The sequence below is a fragment of the Phocoena phocoena genome, chromosome 5, assembly GCF_963924675.1.
Source record: "Phocoena phocoena chromosome 5, mPhoPho1.1, whole genome shotgun sequence".
NCBI lineage: Eukaryota > Metazoa > Chordata > Mammalia > Artiodactyla > Phocoenidae > Phocoena > Phocoena phocoena.
In genome coordinates, this window is record NC_089223.1 from 114,092,622 (window position 1) to 114,114,191 (window position 21,570).

Sequence of the window (21,570 nt, forward strand, 5' to 3'; positions counted from 1 at the left end):
AGAAAGCCCAGAGATAAACCCACACACATATGGTCACCTTATCTTTGATAAAGGAGGCAAGAATATACAATGGAGAAAAGACAGCTTCTTCAATAAGTGGTGCTGGGAAAACTGGACAGCTACATGTAGAAGAATGAAATTAGAACACTTCCGAATACCATACACAAAAATAAACTCAAAATGGATTAAAGACCTAAATGTAAGGCCAGACACTACTAAACCCTTAGAAGAAAACATAGGCAGAACACTATGACATAAATCACAGCAAGATCCTTTTTGACCCACCTCCTAGAGTAATGGAAATAAAAACAAAAAATAAACAAATGGGACCTAGTGAAACTTATAAGCTTTTGCACAGCAAAGGAAACCATAAAGAAGATGAAAAGACAACTCTCAGAATGGGAGAAAATATTTGCAAATGAAGCAACTGACAAAGGATTAATCTCCAAAATATACAAGCAGCTCATGCAGCTCAATATCAAAAAACAAACAACCCAATCCAAAAATGGGCAAAAGACCTAAATATACATTTCTCCAAAGAAGACATACAGATGGCCAACAAACACATGAAAAGATGTTCAACATCACTCATCATTAGAGAAATGCAAATCAAAACCAAAATGAGGTATCACCTCACACCAGTCAGAAAGGCCATCATCAAAAAATCTAGAAACAATAAATGCTGGAGAGGGTGCGGAGAAAAGGGAACCCTCCTGCACTGTTGGTGGGAATGTAAATTGATACAGCCCCTATGGAGAACAGTATGGAGGTTTCTTGAAAAACTAAAAATAGTACTATCGTATTACCTAGCAATCCCACGACTGGGCATATACCCTGAGAAAGCCATAATTCAAAAAGATACATGTTCCGCAGTGTTCATTGCAGCAGCACTATTTACATTAGCCAGGACATGGAAGCAACCTAAATATCCATCGACAGATGAATGAATGAAGGAGATGTGGCACATATATACAATGGAATATTACTCAGCCATGAAAAGGAACAAAATTGAGTTATTTGTAGTGAGCTGGATGGACCTAGAGTCTGTCATACAGAGTAAAGTAAGTCAGAAAGACAAAAACAAATACGTACGCTAATGCATATATACGGAATCTAAAAACACAGTACTGATGAGCCTAGTGGCAGAGCAGGAATAAAGACACAGACATAGAGAAGGGACTTGAGGACATGGTGGGGGGAAGGGAAGCTGGGATGAAATGACTGAGTAGCACTGACATATATACACTACCAAATGTAAAATGGATGGCTAGTGGGAAGCTGCTTGCATAGCACAGGTAGATCAGCTCGATGGTTTGTGACGAACTAGAGGGGTGCGATAGGGAGGGTGGGAGGGAGGCTCAAGATGAGGGGATATGGAGATATATGTATACATATAGCTGATTCACTTTGTTGTACAGCAGAAACTAACACAACATTGTAAAGCAATTATACTCCAATAAAGATGAAAAAATAAAATGAAATCCTGTTATTTCAAGAGCTCTTGTCTTCCCTAGGATGTTTTCTTTTCTACCTCCCCTTTATTTCCTGTATTGTTTATATTCTATGTAATAAGTGACAAATACAATATGGTAACAATGGCTATTTTGGTATCTAAATCATTCAAATGGAATTCATTTATACTCCAGAGTACTGCTACACAGTTGTCAATCAATGTCTTCCTACTACATTCTGCAAAATTTGCTAGGTCTTTTTTCATTTGTGCCATTTGAAAAAAAATGTCCAACAAGGTTCATTGGCCTTAAGATGAACAACTGTCAGCAGAGACATTCTTATGTCTCAATTTAGTAAAAGTTTTTGAAAGAGAGAGCAATTTCCTGTATTTCCTGTAAATTACTATAACTTCCTTTTCACTGTGAAAATACAAAGTGTGTTTTTATTTTGAGAGGTCAAGGAGGTAGTCTTCTTTAATCATCAAAAAGTTGCAATCAAGTAAACAATTACCAGCAGTCTAAGAAATTTAAAAACAGAATTTAAATTGTAGTTATGCAACAAAAACTAAAATTTCATTTAAAATATTCAAATAGGATAGAAATTTAATATTTGAAACATAGCTTATAGTTTAAAATTTATGTCTTGAATGTGGGGACTAAGATGGAGCCAATTGTGAGGGCCCATCTTATGTATTATTAAATATTATTTGGGAGGCTGGTATATATTTGGGAGTTTGTATAATAAGAAATGATACATTTTTTCTAGAAGCAGTATTTCATATGAACATTTCTCCAGAGACAAAAAAATATTACTTTTTCTTTAATTGTAGGTTGAATGCAGCATTTATAAGAGTGAGAATTCCTTAAAATAATTAAACAAATTAGGCAAACTATAACACATAAGTAAACAAATTTTATCATTTAAATTAGTATTTTAAGTGATTTCTAATTTAGTATGTTGAAAAAGATTTTGGAATATTGCTCTATTTATAATATGTGATATAGTCCAAAAGTTATGAACATTTCTACTTATATGTGAAATGAGGTTAATATTGGAAAAGTAATAGTGAGTGTGAAATCAATGCTGAGGTATTTAAGATGAAATGTGATATTTTACGACTTATTTTCAGGTCAATTAAAAGTTTTTTAAAAACTTAAAAAAATATAATGGTCAGTAAGTATAAGAAAAGCTATTCAACCTCATAAGTAAACAGAAAAAATGCTAATAATAACTCATATACAATTTTAGGCCCATCAAATAGCCAAAAAATTTAAAAGTCTGAAAATACCAACACTGGAGAGAACAAACACTCAAAGAAATTAAGTTTAGTGAACTAGAGATAAGCATCAATGTGGATGAATACCGGGCATAAAAGTAAGGAAAGGGGCTTCCCTGGTGGTGCAGTGCTTGAGAGTCCGCCTGCCAATGCAGGGGACACGGGTTCGTGCCCCGGTCCAGGAAGATCCCACATGCTGTGGAGCGGCGAGTCCCGTGAGCCATAGCCACTGAACCTGCACGTCCAGAGCCTGTGCTCCGCAACAGGAGAGACCACAACAGTGAGAGGTCCGCGTAAAAAAAAAAAAAAAAAAAGTAAGGAAAAAAGCTGCAGAGAATATGTATAGTAGCTAGTTACCTCTCCAGTGGAAAAAGTAGTATGTAACTTAAAAAGTGCTGGTAACATTCTATATCCTAAGCTAAGTGGTGTGTACAAGACTGTTCTTATTATCATGCTTTAATTATAGATATTCCATATATACACTCCTTAGAATGTATAAAGTATTTCAATATTATAGTAATTAAGAGACACATCAGAGGAATACCTGATTTATTTGAAAAAAAAAAAGAGGCCAAAATAGCTCTGAATTCAAAACGAGACTCTGAACTCATCTCTTATCATGGGCAGACCAAAATTACAACTATTTACAGAGCAACTATCTATGAGAATGACCTGGAGACTAACAGAAAAAAATATTTCAACAACTAAAGATATAAAGAGCCACATGAGATGGGTGGTAGTACAGAGATGCAGTATAGTTAGGATCCACAATTCTGGGTGGCACCCCACAAATGGGAGGATAACCACACAAGGCTGGAGGAATCACAGGCCCTGACTTCAGACTATACTACAAAGCTACAGTAATCAAAACACTATGGCACTGGCACAAAAATAGATGCATAGATCAATGGAACAGGACAGACAGCCCAGAAATAAACTCTACATTTCTATAGTTAACTAATCTACAACAAAGGAGGCAAGAATATACAATGGGGAAAAGATAACCTGTTCAATAAATGGTGCTCAGAAAACTGGATAGCTACATGTAAAAGAATGAAATTAGAACATTTCCTCACACCATATACAAAAATAAACTCAAAATGGATTAAAGACTTAAAGTAAGACTGGGAACCATAAAACTCCTGGAAGAAAACATAGGCAGTATCCTCTTTGACATCGATCTTGGCAATATATTTTTGGATTTATCTCCTCAGGCAAAAGAAATAAAGCGAAAATAAACAAATAAGACTACATCAAACTAAAAAGGTTTTGTACAGGGAAGGAAGCCATCAACAAAATGAGAAGGCAGCCTACTGAATGTGACAAGACATTTATAAATGATATATCTGATACGGGTTAATATTCAAAATACACAAAACTCTCACAACTCAACATCAAAAAAAACATACAATCTGATTAAAAAATGGTCAGAAGATATAAATAGACATTTTTTCAAAAAAGACATACAGATGGCCAACAGACACATGAAAAGATGCTCAACATCACTAATCATCAGGTAAATGTAAATCAAAACCACAATGAAATACCACCTCACATCTGTCAGAATGACTATCAACAAAACAACAACAAATAACGAGTGTTGGTGAGGATGTGGAGAAAAGGGAGTCCTCGTCCACTGTTGGAGAGACTGTAAATTGATGTGTCCATTATGGAAAACAGTATGGAGGTTTCTAAAAAAATTGAAAATAGAACTATTATATGTCTGGCAATTTCACATCTGGGTATTTATCTGAAGAAAATAAAAGCACTAATTCCAAAAGATTTATGAACCCCAGTGTTCATTACAGTATTATTTATGGTAGCCAAGGTATGGAAGCAACTTCTCCATCGATAGAAGAATGGATAAAGAATATGTGGTATATATGTACAATGTAATATTACTCAGCCATAAAGAATGAAATCTTGCCATCTGTGAAGACAGGAATGGATCTAGAGGGTATCATGCTAAGTGAGATAAATCAGATAGAGAAAGGCAAATACTGCATGTTCTCACTTATATGTGGAATCTTAAAAAACAAAGCAAAGAAACAGAATGAAAACAGACTCATATTTATAGAGGACAAACTGGTTGTTCCCAGAAGAGAGTGGAGTGGATGGTTGGTCGACACAGGTAAGGCAAATAAAGAAGTACAAACCTCCAGTGATAAAATAAATAAGCTACAGTGATATAATACACAGCATAGGAAATATGGTCAATAATATTATAATAACTTTGTTTGATGATGGTGATTAGACTTACAGTGGTGATCAATCATTAAGTATGCAAATATCAAATCGCTATGTAGTACACCAGAAATTAACATAATATTATATGTCAACTATATTTCAATTAAAAAAAAGAAGTAAAGAGTAGTGGATGGAAATTATCAATCCCAGCAAAGAGCTAGAGAGCAAAGCTCAGGGTAGACATAAAAAAATGAAGAGTTGAATGAAAATAAAATGCAATGTCTATGACTGCTTTAACAGCTTAATCTGTTATCTGAATAATAATATATTCTACCTGCCACAAGATTCTATAATCAAGGTGCTTTTCTCCATGATAATTTAATATATTTCAGAACACACTGTATTTCTACAGGGAGTATAAAAGGAGCAAGTTTTTATTTTGTTTTTCTCTTCAGTCATTCTTCAGATACGAAACAATTTTGTAGCATATTTTGATGATTATCATGAACAACAACACTTAGCTGGTCTTAGCTGAAAAGTCTTATAATAATCTGAGCTAATTGGCTAATTAATTAATCACTATTTATATAATCACAGAGAATAACAAAATATACAAAACCAATCAGAAAATATCCCCTGTGCTTATCCCCAGGGCTTTTAAGGCATTAACCATGAGATTTAAAGGCTCTAATAGGGGATGTTTTCCTCCTTGCTGGGAGGTGACCAGCTTGGCTGCTCTTACCAAAATATTTCCTAATATCTTCTCTTTCCTATGGAGACAATTGCTACACCTTGAGTAGCAAAATGGAGCAACACGGACTTTGTGTTCTTCCCCTGGTGTATCAAGAGATTGCTCTCTGCTCAGTAATTATCTTACACTGTGAACTAACAAAGTGAGCACTCAAGTTAGTGTTAGATCCATTACTATTTAGCCTGTTTTGAGTGCAAATGAATTCAGGGAATGTCTAATCCTAAATTAAAATGTAGTTTGTCCTGAACAGAACATCCTTACTTGGTAACAGGTCTTGTTTTAAAATATGCTTTTTAAATGATAATAATTGATTAACAGCAGAAGACAGGTGTAAATGAACGTATGCCTCTAAACTCCTGTTTCTAACGAAAAATAGACATCTTCACAATAACTGATGTCATCAAGAAAATAAATACATAAAAACTAAGTAAAATGCTCTGAGTAGAATATAATTTCTGGGTACAGTAACTAAAATGAAGATTTAGCTTCTTTGTTCATTTAATACTTAACCCCTAGATATCATTAAAAATTTCAGAAATATTTGTAACATAGCGTCATTTGGTACATCTCACAGTCATGTTAGGAGGGGGTCCTACTGCAATTCTTGTTAATCAAAGGGTCATAAATAGGATGGAAAAAAAATTCAAAATGCCAAGTTCCAGATGAAAGATTGTGCCTTCTCTGCTGCATGAACACAGTGTGTCCCCAGTTAGACATTCCTTTAATTTAATTTTCCTGAGGACTTCTGGTACTTACTGAAGTTTTAGGCTTTCTTCCTTATAACCAGAGAGCCTGAGGGGATGGCTAGCATCTCGGTACATGAAACAATTTTTCTCTGTCTGAAACTAACTTGTTATGACCCTGGGTTTATTACAGGATATCCAAAATGATGCATTCCACCTGTTTTCCTTCTTATTTGATTCCTTCCCTTTAGTTATCATAACTAAGATTGCAAGTATTATGCTTGATGGTTTCTAAAACTATACTGCCACCTCTGATGGTGTCTGAAACTCTAGATCTATTTTTTCAAATGCCTACATCTGGATGTCCTATGTTAAGTCATTAGATCTTAAACCAAACTCCTCATCTTCCTAGCACCTTTTCCTCTGCCCGATTCTGCATATGTTTATGGACACACTCAGGCTAAAACCCATGATACTACAGCATCTGCACCTTTTTTTTTTTTGCTCCTTCACTGAGCATGTTTCCAAGTCCTGTCAATCCTGCATGGTCTCTCCCAGTCTCCCCTTTCCATCATGACTGCCACCAAGCTCTGTCTTGGCTCTGTCAGGCCAGGCTCTGTCCTAGAAGCTTTCTAGTGCTTATCTCATTCAGGGCTCATCCCAATACTAAGAACTGTGTTGCTTTCCATCGGTTCTACAGATTTGCAATCTGAGAATTGGAGAGGTTTTCAGACGTGTTCGGGGTTAACTAGTAAGTGTAGATGCCCAGACTGAAACCCAAACACAAGGCATTGTATTCTAAAAGAAAGCTTAGACATTCAGGACAAATAGTCTGGGTTTGCTCCGCTACTTACTAGCTAGATGAGTATCGATATTGCTATGCCTCATTTTACTCATTCAGAAAATGTACAAAATATTTCCTCTTAGTGTTGTCGTATTAAATGATATACTGCCTGTTAATGATTATCCCAGTGCTTAGTGTCTTTTAATATGCCAAATAAATACTATTTTAAAACATGTATAATAATTATTATGCCCATATAGTTGTAATAGGCTCTTTTAGGTCTTCTCAAAAATATCTCCCTATTCAAACAATATATTTTTCTTCAATCCTAGATCTGATCATGTCACTGTCTGGCTTAAAATCTTCAGTGATTCAAATGGATCCTTCTACCCAGAGAGCTCCATATTATGGCCACAACCAAATCTTCAGCATTTAGTCCCACTACTATTTCTTATTTACTTTATCATCCAACTAAGACAAGCAACTTAACATTTGTCCTGATAGTCTCAGCCAAGTCTGAACTTGGGCTGACCTGCTGGCCAAGAATCTACTTCACCATCTTGATTTGCTAGTGTTCTGTCAAACCATCACAGAAGACTCAAATGTCACCTCCTCCAAGAAATCTCCCTAATTACTAGAAGAAGAAATATCGTTTCTCTTCCTTTGTTCCCATTGCCCATAGTAATGTTGTCATGGCACATATTGTATTCTGCCTCGTAATGTTGATAATTGTGAATATGTCTTGTCTATACTACTGAAATCAAGAACCTAATATTTCACATATTTGTGTAAACTCTATAGTGAAGAATATACAGAGCCCATAGGTGAGAAATAAGTGATTTGAGCATTGAATTAAATTATATTAAGTTAATATATAAACTGTAAATGTTTTTAGCTGAATGCCCAGTTTGGAAGAGATATTACTGGTGTATATTTTCTCACGTTTTTCATTCTTACCATTTAAAAGTATACTTTCATATAATTTTGACTTTTTTTTTTAAAGTGGAGAAAGACCCTATTTGCTTCCATAAAGGAATATTTATTTGGAAAAATAGTTTTTCCTTCCATTTACAGAGTTAAATATATGGCTACTTGAAAGAATTCAGAAGAAAAAAAAAACCTGGGACACTTACATTGAGACTTTAGATGAAAGAAAGATAATTACAATTAAATATACCCTGTACAGTGGCTGTCCTCCTCCGAGTATATTTGAGGACAATATTGACTCTGCCAAAATACTTATATGTAGCTTCTCTTTCCGGTCAAATCAAACTCTACTTACATGAAACATCTTAAATGCACCCCAATGTTCATAGCAGCATTATTTACAATTGCCAAGATATGGAAGCAACCTAAATGTCCATGAACAGATGAATGGATAAAGAAGCTGTGGTGTATATGTATATATATATATATATATATATATATATATATATATATACATACACACACACACACACAATGGAAAACTAATCAGACATAAAAAAGAACGAAATTTTGCCATTTGCAGCAACATGGATGGACTTGTAGGGTATTATGCTAACTGAAATAAGTCAGACAGAGAAAGACAAATACTGTATGATATCACTTATATGCGGAATCTAAAAAATACAACAAATTAGTGAATATAACAAAAAAGAAGCAGACACAGATATAGAGAGCAAATTAGTGTTTACCAGTGGGGAGGGGAAGGAGGGGAAACATAGGGGTGGGGGAGTGGGTGGCACAAGCTATTGGGTGTAAGATCGGCTCCAGGATGTACTGTACAACATGGGGAGTGTAGCCAATATTTTGTAATAACTGAAAATGGAAAACAAAGTTTAAAAAATTGTATAAAAAAATTTAAAAATATATTTCCCAGCTGAAAAATAAATTTAAAAAACATTTTAATTGACACAGTAATTCTCTCTATGTTTATATAGAACATGGATCATTCTTATAAGTCTTTGATAGTACCTGCTTTTTTTTTTTGAACCAACTGAGTGTCTTCAAGTAGTACATAAACTTCTTGCATCTGGGCACCTAAGGAGGTTCTAAATGCAATTCTTCCCTGGATATCTAAAGAATCTGAGTCAGTGTCAGGGCTGTAGTTTCACACAAGTCTTGCTGATGGGTCCTCTCTCCTTTATAGGATTATTGTTGTGACTGAGTTCCTGCTTCCAGGTCTCTGTCATGTTCTCTCTGCCAAACTCCATGTTGTCAAATTCCACCTCTTCCACAATCTTCTGTTCTTTTTTCAGAAAGAAGACTTATGCCCACAAACCTAATCCATTCATTCTGCTGTGAAATATCCCAATAAATGCTGACCCCCATCTGCCTGGGCCACTGCCTAGCTCTTATGCTACACTTGCTGATTGCACGCTGGCTCACTTGCTTAGAAACTGCCGAGGAGCTTTCAGATGCTGCTTGATTAACTCTGACGGGCCATCCATCCAGTTCCTGCTGCCTGGACTGTAATGCATTGTCGAATCTATACTGGTTGATAATGTATCAAATCTGGAGTCCACCTACCACATACCAACCTTTCCTTTTAGGCTCCTTTCCTTTTTTGATTGTGATTCCATTTATTCTAAGATATCACAGATTCTTTAAAAAATGTTTATTAAGTTGTCAAATATAACAACTTGTTTCAGTTACAATTGTAAAATGTTAGAAAACTAGTCTTCAATTGCCACTGTAGCCTCTCATCATCTCTGTTGATGCTCATAGAACCAATAACTTTCTATTTTCTTAGGTCACTTCTTTAAATATCATGAGATTTCTTTCTTTTTCTCTTTTTCTCTTCCAACTCTATAACAAGGGTCTTAACTTCTCTTCTATGCTAGATTTCTTTTTTCCTATTAATAGTAATCTGGCTCCTGTTAAACATGGTAATTCCTACAAGTTTGAACTGGGATTTTATTTAGATATTTACATTAATAATAAAAAAAACCTTTCTCAAATATTTTCATCAGGGCTTCCCTGGTGGCGCAGTGGTTGAGGGTCCGCCTGCCGATGCAGGGGACACGGGTTCGTGCCCCGGTCTGGGAAGATCCCACATGCCGCGGGGCGGCTAGGCCCGTGATCTATGGCCGCTGAGCCTGCGCGTCGGGAGCCTGTGCTCCACAACAAGAGAGGCCACAGCAGTGAGAGGCCCGTGTACCGCAAAAAAAAAAAAATATTTTCATCATATCATTTCCTTATTTAAGAACAGTTTTCAAATAGCTATTGGGACTAACCAAAACTCATTTCTCTGTATTTTAAGACCCTCTATTAACTGTCTTCTTTATATCTATTAACTTAACATCTCTGTTTTAGTCATTCAATTTGCACAATTTATTACTTTTGCACTATAAATCTTTGAACCTATGATTTTCAGTGCAGGAAATATGGAGTCAAACAACTGCATAAAGACATCCAAATTAAGACACTGGTAAATTGCTTTATCTGGACCAAACCTTAATACCAGTCTATGTATATAGATCCATTAAAAACACTACGTGGGGGAAAGAGTCAAACGAATTAGCCAGCTAGCCGCTTATTTTGGACTTCAGGTTTATAACATAGATTTTTTTCCCCCTATTTTTGCCTCTGACTCAAAATATACATATCACTTGTTTTGAGACAAAACTCAAAACTATCCTTAAATTGTTCTTTTTTAAAGTAGTAAGTTCAATTCTGAGACTAATTAGCTCTGCACTCACCAAACAGTTAAAAAACAGTGTAATGACTGTCAATACAATATTTTCAAATCAGGTCTAAGATTACTTATTACATATGTTGAGACATAATTAGATGTATGGGAAAAAACTGTTTCACCACCTAATTTTGGAGTTGACTCATGTACACGAAGATGATAAGTGGCAGTTAAGGTCAGTGATTATTTAAGGACACAGTTTCAGTTTGGGTCATTAGGGCATCTGTTGCCTTCTCATAAGAAGTTGGACTTGAGATAGCTTTTGAAATATGAGTAGATTCAAGGAAAGTATTTTAGCGAAGGCTTAGAGGCTGAGAAAAGAGGTGAACGTAAACACTATCAATCCATCGCAGGGGAATAGACAGTGGGCTAGCCTAACAGAAACAATGTATATTAAGTAGCAGTAAGAATAGATGTTGAAAAGGTAAATTGAGCTGGATTACATAGGACCTTAAAATAAAGTCTGGATTTCTCAGGCAGATAATGTCTTAAATATAGTCTTATACAGAGTAGATGTCCAATGAATAAATGGATGCATTTCTTCAAGAAATCTAAAGACATATAAAATGCTAATAATGGTGCCTTGTTGCCAACAGAGAGAATAATGACAGGTCAACAGAACTGATGAAAGCACCAGAATTATTTATAGCATCAATAATATATTTGATTTCATTTCCAGTGTGGAAGCTTACATTCACCATCGAGAAAGAGCATTTATTCTGTCTTATGGAAACTGAAAAAAAGAACATATTTTCTCAATTCTATCAAATTTCTTTGACTATACCAAGTGTTAACCAAGGGTAAAACATTGTTCATAGAAATCAGGTTAGTGGTCTGCAAGAAGACTTTTTAAATTAAGTTTTTAATAATCAGGATGGCCCTTTATTATTTTACTTTTCTCTAAAAAATGCATTATCACTCAACTGATATCACTTTGGGAATGAACATTACCTACACATAAGTAAGGCCATGATGAAAACAAGAGTTACTTTCAAAACCAAGAAAGAGTAAATTCAAGTGTATAAGACATCACCCTCCATAGGGTGATGAAGGTCATCTTGCTAATAGAGCTTTAGATTTACAGGAAGTATTTCATGATGGCCTTGAGGACCACACAGAAATATTAACAAGTGAAAACATGACGATATTTTCTGACTTCATTCATAGCTAATATTTCACAATCTTTCAAAATACAATTAGTTTCTACAAGTTTCTATACATTAAATTTCACTCATATCTTGAATTTTTAGATACACAGTGAAATTTAATTAACAGATGACAGTTACTGAAACTGAGCTTAATTTTGCTTGCCTTAGAAATGGACATATTAATTTCTATATCAGTGGCTTTGGTCAGATGAGGGCATGATGAAATAAAGCACATAAATCTCAAAAAACCCCCACAAAACCTAGATATACTTTAGTTTAGATATGGCAGAACCATGTAGTGGAAAGAATATGGACTTTCAAGTTCAGTTGAAAAACTTGCATTCTTTTCACTGCATCAAATTCTGTGCCTTAAAAACACGAATTCTTTAACAGTATGATCCAGAATCTCTACCGCAAAGTGAGAAAATTGGCTCAAATAATAATATGCAGGTATATGTTTTGTCCATAGAGTGAGGTGGTGCTGCAGTCAAGGCCACGTTTGAATTTGTTGTTGATTGCTCCCAGCTATGTGTTCCCAGTCCAATCGTGGGAGTGGCCTGGGGAAGGTCCAATCATGCACATAGCCAAGGTTTTTCAACCCTAACCCTCCAGCTTTCCTCAATTTGTTCTACTGAGGAACAGCATACTTCTACTCTCTAATTTAGAATAATATAGAAAAATGTCACTAGCTATCCAATACCCTAGCTCTGGAAAATTTGGGGAGATTTTGAGGGAGGATGGATTTCTCCTCATCTATCAGTGTGCAAAGAAATCTTACACCACCAGAAAAGGAACATGAGGATGAAGAACTGGTAGTATGCAGAGCTTTTCTACACACAGTTCAAGATTCTTTCCCACAAAATCATATTTATCCAAAAAATAATAGTCAAAAGAGAAATCAAATTCCCAAGACTAGAACTATAATTTTTATATTGAAAAACAGTATTCCCTATTGACCTATAAGTAACCCAACAAGTTATTTCAGTTCCAGTCAAGTTTCTGATATTCTTTGGTTAATAGTTCTGAGCAAGAACCAGATACAACACACAAAGGGGCAGAAAAGAGTATTTTCTTCAAAGTGACAGTTAACTTAGCATGGGCACGTGTGTGTGTGTGTTTGTGTGTGTGTGTGTGTATAGAATATACAATTACTTTACATATGCACATACATACACACTATATAAATATCAATATATATACACATGTAACTTTTCTGATTCTTTATCTGTCTGTGGCATTGTTCCAGCCTTTGTTAAATTTTGGTATTCTGTTATTTTGTTTGGGGTTATGTCACTCAAGAAGTCCTCAGTAATCCTTGAATATTAGATGAGTAGTGGTGAATAGCTATTTGTTTTCTATTGAGAATAAGTGCTAGAGCTGAATTTGAGGTGGAAAAATTTGTTAAGAGTTATAAAGAACTTTTTCAATTCATACAGTTTATTAGACTAAAATTAGGAAACTTTTCCTTTCAGGATTTCAGGATAGGAATCACTCAGAGAACCGTTTGAAGCACATGACCTTGCCTTAAGTTTTTGATTTTAAAATTAAAACTAGAATTTACATTAATTAAAAGGAATAGTAAATACAAAAAAAGCATAAGTAAAAAAAAAAGAAAAATCTAGACAGAATTCAAGAGGGATCACTTAATCCCTTTACAACAATACTCAAAATAAAATATTTGGATCCCAGTCAAGTGATACTTCATTCAGTGGCTCATTAAAAACAGAGTTCACTGGTCCACATGCATTTTGAAGATTTTTAAAAAGTTAACTTATCTCACTGGTTTTAATAATATTTTATTATAATGGTCATAAGGTGTTAGGATGGGGAAAAAAGCTGTTATATTGAGGTTTCATCTTTGGAGGATAAAAAGCCTAACAGCAGAAATACAAAAAAGATGACATGATCTTAACAATCTCTAGTTCCTTTATTATTCTAAGCTGTGTTCTATTATTTTTGTTTATATGCTTGCTAAAATTACTTGTTCACAGAAAGAATTTAATTATATATAAAACAAGATAGGCACAAGTGAAACTCTTGAATCAAGATGATAAAAAAGGGAATTATTCTCAGAATTACCTACCCACCTTAGTAAAACATATTTGGCTTTTCCTTTATCTGATAGCAATCACAGGGTGAATTTGTTATACTGAAGCCAATTTGACCTTAGCCTAGAACTGCTACCAGTTAACACTGCTGTGTAACCCAAAATGACGTGATAATAGAGATAGTGATGGTAGCTCCTGAGGTCAAGTCCAATACCACATCCCCTATAAAACTTTTTTTTTATATCTATATTTACAAATGTATGAACATTTCATATAGACAAGCACTATGCTTACTTGTTATATAAAAGTCTTGGGCTGCTTCTCTATCTTATATTTTAACCACCATTGTCAAACCTAAGTAGGGCAGGAGGATCTGTCCAGCGATAGATTTTCATGACTGTTATTAGTCTTACTGCTACAAACTGCAACATGTGTGGAGTAATGGAGGCTGTTCTATGGGGTGTTGGCTGGGGTGGGCAAAATCTAAAAGAGGCAAGGAGATTAAGTTCAAATACTCTTTAGGATATTTTAGTTCTATGCTCCTCTGAAGCATTTTGGGGGTAGGTGAGGAATGGTTAAGGTTTAGTTTAAGTTTTACTTTTAATGCTTATTTTATCTCAAATTTACTGCATCTTAAAGTTTTGAGTAATTAGAAGTCTAAAATATTCAAAATTCTATTTCATCAATACCACAGAGTTAGTGAAAGAAAAATAATCATGTGATTTATAAATGTTCTTACCTTCACATCTTTGACATTCATCCTTGTTCCTTCCTTCCCAACAAAGATATCATCAATGTCCACAAGGATATACCTGTCCAAAGACAATGTCAGTCTCTTCCCTGACAAGAAGGAGATGGCATCTATGAAGATGAGCTTGTGCAGCCAAAAGTTTAAGTTGTTGCCAAAGAGAACTCGCTGAATTCCATCATGAAGCCCCAGATCCTGAATCACCGTCGCATAGAGTGGTTTGCTGGAGAAGGATGAAAGGGATTTTTCTGTCTGTAATTCAGTTAAAAGCACAGGCTGGTAGGTTGAATGATTATACTGGAAAATTGTCCAGTCTTCCCCAGGAAGAGGGCCTTTCTCAACCTTAGGGGCTTTGGTAATATGCAGCAAAGGAGACTGAGGGTTGACAAAACAGTCCTTTAGAGCTAGATTATTGAAAAGGTTTAATGGAAAACCTTTTAATTGTGTACTCGGTGAGCTGTTTTCATTGGCTTTATGAAAACCAATTATACTAACACTGTATTCCACACAGTATTTTTCTAAAAGCTCTCGATTCCATGAGTCCATGCTGACATACTTCAGAATATTTTCATAAATAACTAAAATATATTTCCCTTTGCCATTATCTGTTAGAGGGGGTATGTCTCCCTTGCCAGGGGCAATGACCATATGGAACTGAAATCGGCTGGACTCCAAGATAGCGATAATATCTTGACCAAGTTGAGAGTACTGGCTCTCCACAAACAGGAGGACTGTAGGATCAGTTTTGGATGTATCAATAGGTTTGACTGTCTTCAGCTCCATTGACCGATATGGTAGGATTTTAACGTCAGTACATTCTGCTGCTGCAGTGGTTTCCATAAGTGTCATTTCCTGTTTATAGCCAGAGTAGAGGAAATAGGCAGAAATGACAATGCTCACCAAGCAAAAGGTGGCTAAGAGAACAATCAATGTTCGAAAACTTCTCCGAAGCTTCACAACAAGATTCATTTTTTAAAATACTGCTTTGGAAGCTTTTTCCAAGTTCTTTTCCTAAAGTGCCATCGTAAATAAAGTATGAAATGGTACAAATGCTACTTCCCACAAGTTCATGTAACCATTGCAAACCATGTAAAATGTTTGATGGGATTGCAAGCAAGTTAAAGTTGGAGGACAGTGGACTAGGAAAGTAAAAGTTGAAGAGATTTTGAATATGTCCAATAACAAATGTTGCTGTAGAGTCCTCTAAACATTACCTGAAAAAGAGGAGAAATATAATGACTAGAACAAAAATAGTAATATAAGTATTTTCGTGTATACCTATGCTGATATATAAGAAACATACATATTAAAGATAAATTTAGTATGTTAATATGCTAAAATATTAATAACCCAACGTTTACAGTCTAGATTTTACTACTTAGAATGTAGTAGATTTTTTTCATGTCTTCAAGAACACAGACCCTATTTAATTTTGCCAAAATATACATCTATATAGAAATACTGATTGAGATTTTTCAAACTAGTCACCTCAAAAAAAAAAGGTAAGAAATAAAATTCTAGTGTACAATGTTAAACCATAAAACTTATGGTAAAACCATAAAACCATAAATGGTAAAACCACCTTTTTAAAAACCATAAAACTTGCTTCTGCAAGGCTGGTAGACATTATATACATACAGAATTAGAAAACCAGGTATCCGTGTGGGATTTGGACCAGTGCTTTTAAGTATCACTTAACATGCTTTTAAGTATCTACTTAGGTATCTGGAGTTCTAAGGTGAGGAGATGATTTTGTCTCAAATACATAGTAGTTACAGGTTTTTCCCTTTAGTAACATTCTTTTCTGAAGTCACAGGGAGACACTTGGGCTTCTTCAGCATAACAGCCAAAATAGAGAGGATTTCTCTTTCACCATTCTTAGAAGCAAAGTGAGAGAGAAGCTATGGGAGAAAGAACAAAATGAGAAGAGGATCTTAGATCTTTTTAATGAAACAGAGGCCAGAAACCTAGATGAGAAGAAAAATCTTGACATGTTTTTCTCAAAGCACATTCCTAAATTTGGCTGATTTCTCTAATTAGAATTAAAATTGTTTTCGATTATTACATTTTATCCAACAGTCAAGTGTTCTACTTCCCTTATCAATTTCTTTAAAAAGAAAAAAAGTAGAAAAAAAATTAGAAAGCATTAACCCCAGCTTTCCCAAATTGCTTCACCACAAATGGACATAATTTCCCATTATTTTTGACTCTGATTTTTAGTGAATTCCTTCCTATACAAATTTTCTTCATTCTCCTCAAAACTGTGTTAGACTAATTATGGAATTTTCTATTTCCCAGTTTACCAAAATAGCATCCCTAGGAAAGTAACCACAATAGGTTATGTTTTTAATGTGATACATATACTTTAAGGTGTATATTATTGATGTACTATATCATAGAGAATCAAATTAGAGTGTTTTGTAATATGAGTTGTATATTCCATCACACTGCAAATATTTTATGTTTCTTTTTTATTTTTTAATTTGAAGAAACTGAATAATGATTAAAAGAATATTAGATTAAATGATTAAACATAGTATTGTAGCGCTTTATTTTTATGTTATGAAACACATTTTTTCTTAGTAATCTAAGTTTTAAAAATCAACAAGTTGAAATAACATTTGTTTTTGTCTTAGATTTTGAGAAAAAAATTTAAAACAATCTCAAAAGTACATGAGTTAAAAATTTTAAATTTCTACCAAACATTTTACTTCTTCAGATTCCAAATATATAAGTAGGCCTGAATTTTCCCCTTTGAAATAGTGAGCCAATTTAAAAAATCTCTCCAGTGATTTCAAATTCACTTTAAAGGAAAATTAACTCCACATGCTAGGGACTTACTAATACACTGTTATCAGACATAATTTTTAAGATAATTATTTGCTCCCCCAAAACCTTTCAATTTTTTTAAAGTTCTGTTCCCTTTGAATACATTGAATTATTATTTTACTAAAAAGAAATAAAAAACAGTGATAAAAAGGCTTAGGTTTGGTATAAAATACATAAACCAATTATGGTCTACCCTCTACTTTTATGTATGTTTGAAAATGTTCATAAAGTACATTTTAAAATAAAAATCAAATTAAATTATATATATAAAATATTGAAAGAGATTTGGAATTTGCCAAAGAAAGTTATCCAGTCTTTATTATATTCCTTCCCAGACTTCTCCAAGCTCATGTATTTGATTAAAAAATCCATTTAAGGAGACATGGAATCAGTCCCACTCCCACCCCACCCCATCCCTGCATCACTCCACAAAAGTAGAAATCTAATCCACATACTTTGGTGGTTTAGTATTTTCAGAATGCATTCAATCAGGAATTTGAAAAGAAACTAAGTGCATGCCAGGTTAATATTTGTTAAATCCTTATCTATTCTGACATCAAAAATGTGACTTTTATTTTTGAATGTACAAAGTATGAGATGTCAGTTTTGCATATTAGAACAGCTCATTCTAATATGCAATAGTGAAAAGGAAATAAAAAAGCATATGGAACTAGAATTTGCCAACCAAAAGAATAAATAAAATTTAAATGTGACATTTATTTAAAATTAATAGATGCAGATTACCACCACTGTAGATATATGTTTCACTCTGTGTTTGTGTGCGTGTATGTGTGTGTGTTAATCGAATGAGTTATACTTCCCATTCAATCCTCCTGTTTATTCTTCCCTAGCAAAAACTGGCCAGTGGAGGTGAGGAAGCCTGAGCAATAAAAGATAATGTAACAAGGAAATTTACTTATGTCCTGTGCCTGAGATAAGAAATGATATGGTATGCCAGAGATATAGTATATACATTTGGGGAGGGGAAAAATTTCCCCCCTAGCCCACTTGGTTCATTGGGGTGTTCTAACAATTAAAATGAAAAAAAAAAAAGAAAGAAAGAAAGCAGGGGAAAAACAAAGTTAATTTCATATGTATGGAGGTCTCATAGATATAGGACTTAAGAAGTGACCAAAGGAGGAGAGGGGGAAGATGGCAGAAGAGTAAGACGCAGAGATCACCTTCCTCCCCACAGATACATCAGAAATAGATCTACACGTGGAACAACTCCTACAGAACACCTACTGAACGCTGGCAGAGGACCTCAGACCTCCCAAAAGGCAAGAAACTCCCCACGTGCCTGGGTAGGGCAAAAGAATAAAGAATAAACAGAGACAAAAGAATAGGGATGGGACCTGCACCAGTGGGAAGGAGCTGTGAAGGAGGAAATGTTTCCACACACTAGGAAGCCCCGTCGCGGGCGGAGACTGCGGGTGGCGGAGGGGGAAAGCTTCAGGGCCGCAGAAGAGAGCACAGCAACAGGGGTGCGGAGAGCAAAGCGGAGAGATTACCGCACAGAGGATCGGTGCCGACCAGCACTCACCAGTCCGAGAGGCTTGTCTGCTCACCGGCCGGGACGGGAGGGCCTGGGAGCTGAGGCTCAGGCTTCGGTCAGAGCGCCGGGAGAGGACTGGGGCTGGCGGCATGAACACAGCCTTCAGGGAGTTAGTACACCACGGCTAGCCTGGAGGGAGTCCGGGAAAAGGTCTGGACCTGCCAAAGAGGCAAGAGACTTTTTCTTCCCTCTTTGTTTCCTGGTGCACGAGGAGAAGGGATTAAGAGCGCTGCTTAAAGGAGCTCCAGAGACGGGCGCGAGCCGCGGCTAACAGCGCGGACCCCAGAGACGGGCATGAGATGCTAAGGCTGCTGCTGCCGCCACCAAGAAGCCTGTGCGTGAGCACAGGTCGCTATCCACACCTCTCTTCCCGGGAGCCTGTGCAGCCTGCCACTGCCAGCGTCCCGGGATCCAGAGACAACTTCCCCGGGAGAACGCACGGCACACCTCAGGCTAGTGCAACGTCACGTCGTCCTCAGCCGCAACGTCACGCCGTCTTCTGCCGCAACGTCACGCTGTCCTCTGCCGCAACGTCACGCCGTCCTCTGCCGCTGCAGGACCGCCCTGCACGCCGTGCCCCTCCCTCCCCCCGCCCCCCCGGCCTGAGTGAGCCAGACTCCCGAATCAGCGGCTCCTTTAACCCCGTCCAGTCTGAGCAAAGAACAGACGCCCTTCAGCGACCTACACGCAAAGGCGGGGCCAAATCCAAAGCTGAGCCCCGGGAGCTGTGCGAACAAAGAAGAGAAAGGGAAATCTCTCCCAGCAACCTCAGAAGCAGCGGATTAAATCTGCACAATCAACTTGATGTACCCTTCATCTATGGAATACCTGAATAGACAACGAATCATCCCACATTGAGGAGGTGGACTTTGGGAGCCATGATATATATATATATATATTTTTTTTTTTTTTTTCTCTTTTTGTGAGTGTGTGTATGCTTCTGTGTGAGATTTTGTCTGTATAGCTTTGCTTTCACCATTTTTCCTAGGGTTCTATCCATCCGTTTTTTGTTTCTATTTTTACTTAAAAAATATTTTTTCGAAATAACTATTTTTTATTTTAATAACTTTATTTATTTTATCTTACTTTATTTTATCCTTTTTCTTTCTTTCTACTTTTTCTCCCTTTAATTCTGAGCCCTGTGGATGAAGGTCTCTTGGTGCTGCAGCCAGGAGTCATTGCTTTGCCTCTGAGGTGGGAGAGTCAACTTCAGGACACTGGTCCACAAGAGAACTCCCAGCTCCATGTAATAGCAAATGGCGAAAATCTCCCAGAGATCTCCATCTCAACACCAACACCCAGCTTCACTCAACGACCAGCAAGCTACAGTGCTGGACACCCTATGCCAAACAACTAGCAAGACAGGAACATAACCCCACCCATTAGCAGAGAGGCTGCCTAAAATCATAATAAGTCCACAGACACCCCAAAATACACCAGACGTGGACCTGCCCACCAGAAAGACAAGATCCAGCCTCATTCACCGGAACACAGGCACTAGTCCCCTCCACCAGGAAGCCTACACAATGCACTGAACCAACTTTAGCCACTGGGGACAGACACCAAAAACTACGGGAACTACGAACCTGCAGCCTGCAAAAAGGAGACCCCAAACACAGTAAGATAAGCAAAATGAGAAGACAGAAACACACACAAGATGAAGGAGCAAGATAAAAACCCACCAGACCTAACAAATGAAGACGAAATAGGCAGTCTACCCAAAAAGAATTCAGAATAATGATAGTAAAGATGATCCAAAATCTTGGAAATAGAATAGAGAATATGCAAGAAACATTTAATAAGGACCTAGAAGAACTAAAGATGAAACAAGCAACGATGAACAACACAATAAATGAAATTTAAAATACTCTAGAAGGGATCAATAACAGAATAACTGAGGCAGAAGAACGGATAAGTGACCTGGAAGATAAAATAGTGGAAATAACTACTACAGAGCAGAATAAAGAAAAAAGAATGAAAAGAACCAAGGACAGTCTCAGGGACCTCTGGGAAAACATTAAATGCACCAACATTCGAATTATAGGGGTTCCAGAAGAAGAAGAGAAAAAGAAAGGGACTGAGAAAATATTTGACGAGATTATAGTTGAAAACTTCCCTAATATGGGAAAGGAAATAGTTAATCAAGTCCAGGAAGCACAGAGAAACCCAGAAAGGATAAATCCAAGGAGAAACATGCCAAGACACATATTAATCAAACTGTCAAAAATTAAATACAAAGAAAACATATTAAAAGCAGCAATGGAAAAACAACAAATAACACACAAGGGAATCCCCATAAGGTTAACAGCTGATCTTTCATCAGAAACTCTGCAAGCCAGAAGGGACTGGCAGGACATATTTAAAGTATTGAAGGAGAAAACCCTACAACCAAGATTACTCTACTCAGCAAGGATCTCAATCAGATTTGATGGA

General features: G+C 36.2%; 1 protein-coding gene across 2 annotated transcripts in view; it reads right to left on the reverse strand.

The window, feature by feature from the left end:
• Positions 1-15,722, reverse strand: part of LOC136123111 (bifunctional heparan sulfate N-deacetylase/N-sulfotransferase 4) — a 239,054-nt gene extending 223,332 nt beyond the window's left edge. For both annotated transcript variants that reach the window (XM_065877191.1, XM_065877190.1), the window contains exon 1: positions 14,745-15,722. In XM_065877191.1, the coding sequence (XP_065733263.1) occupies positions 14,745-15,722 (978 nt within the window). The remainder of the gene's footprint in view (positions 1-14,744) is intronic.
• Positions 15,723-21,570: the final 5,848 nt, after the last annotated feature.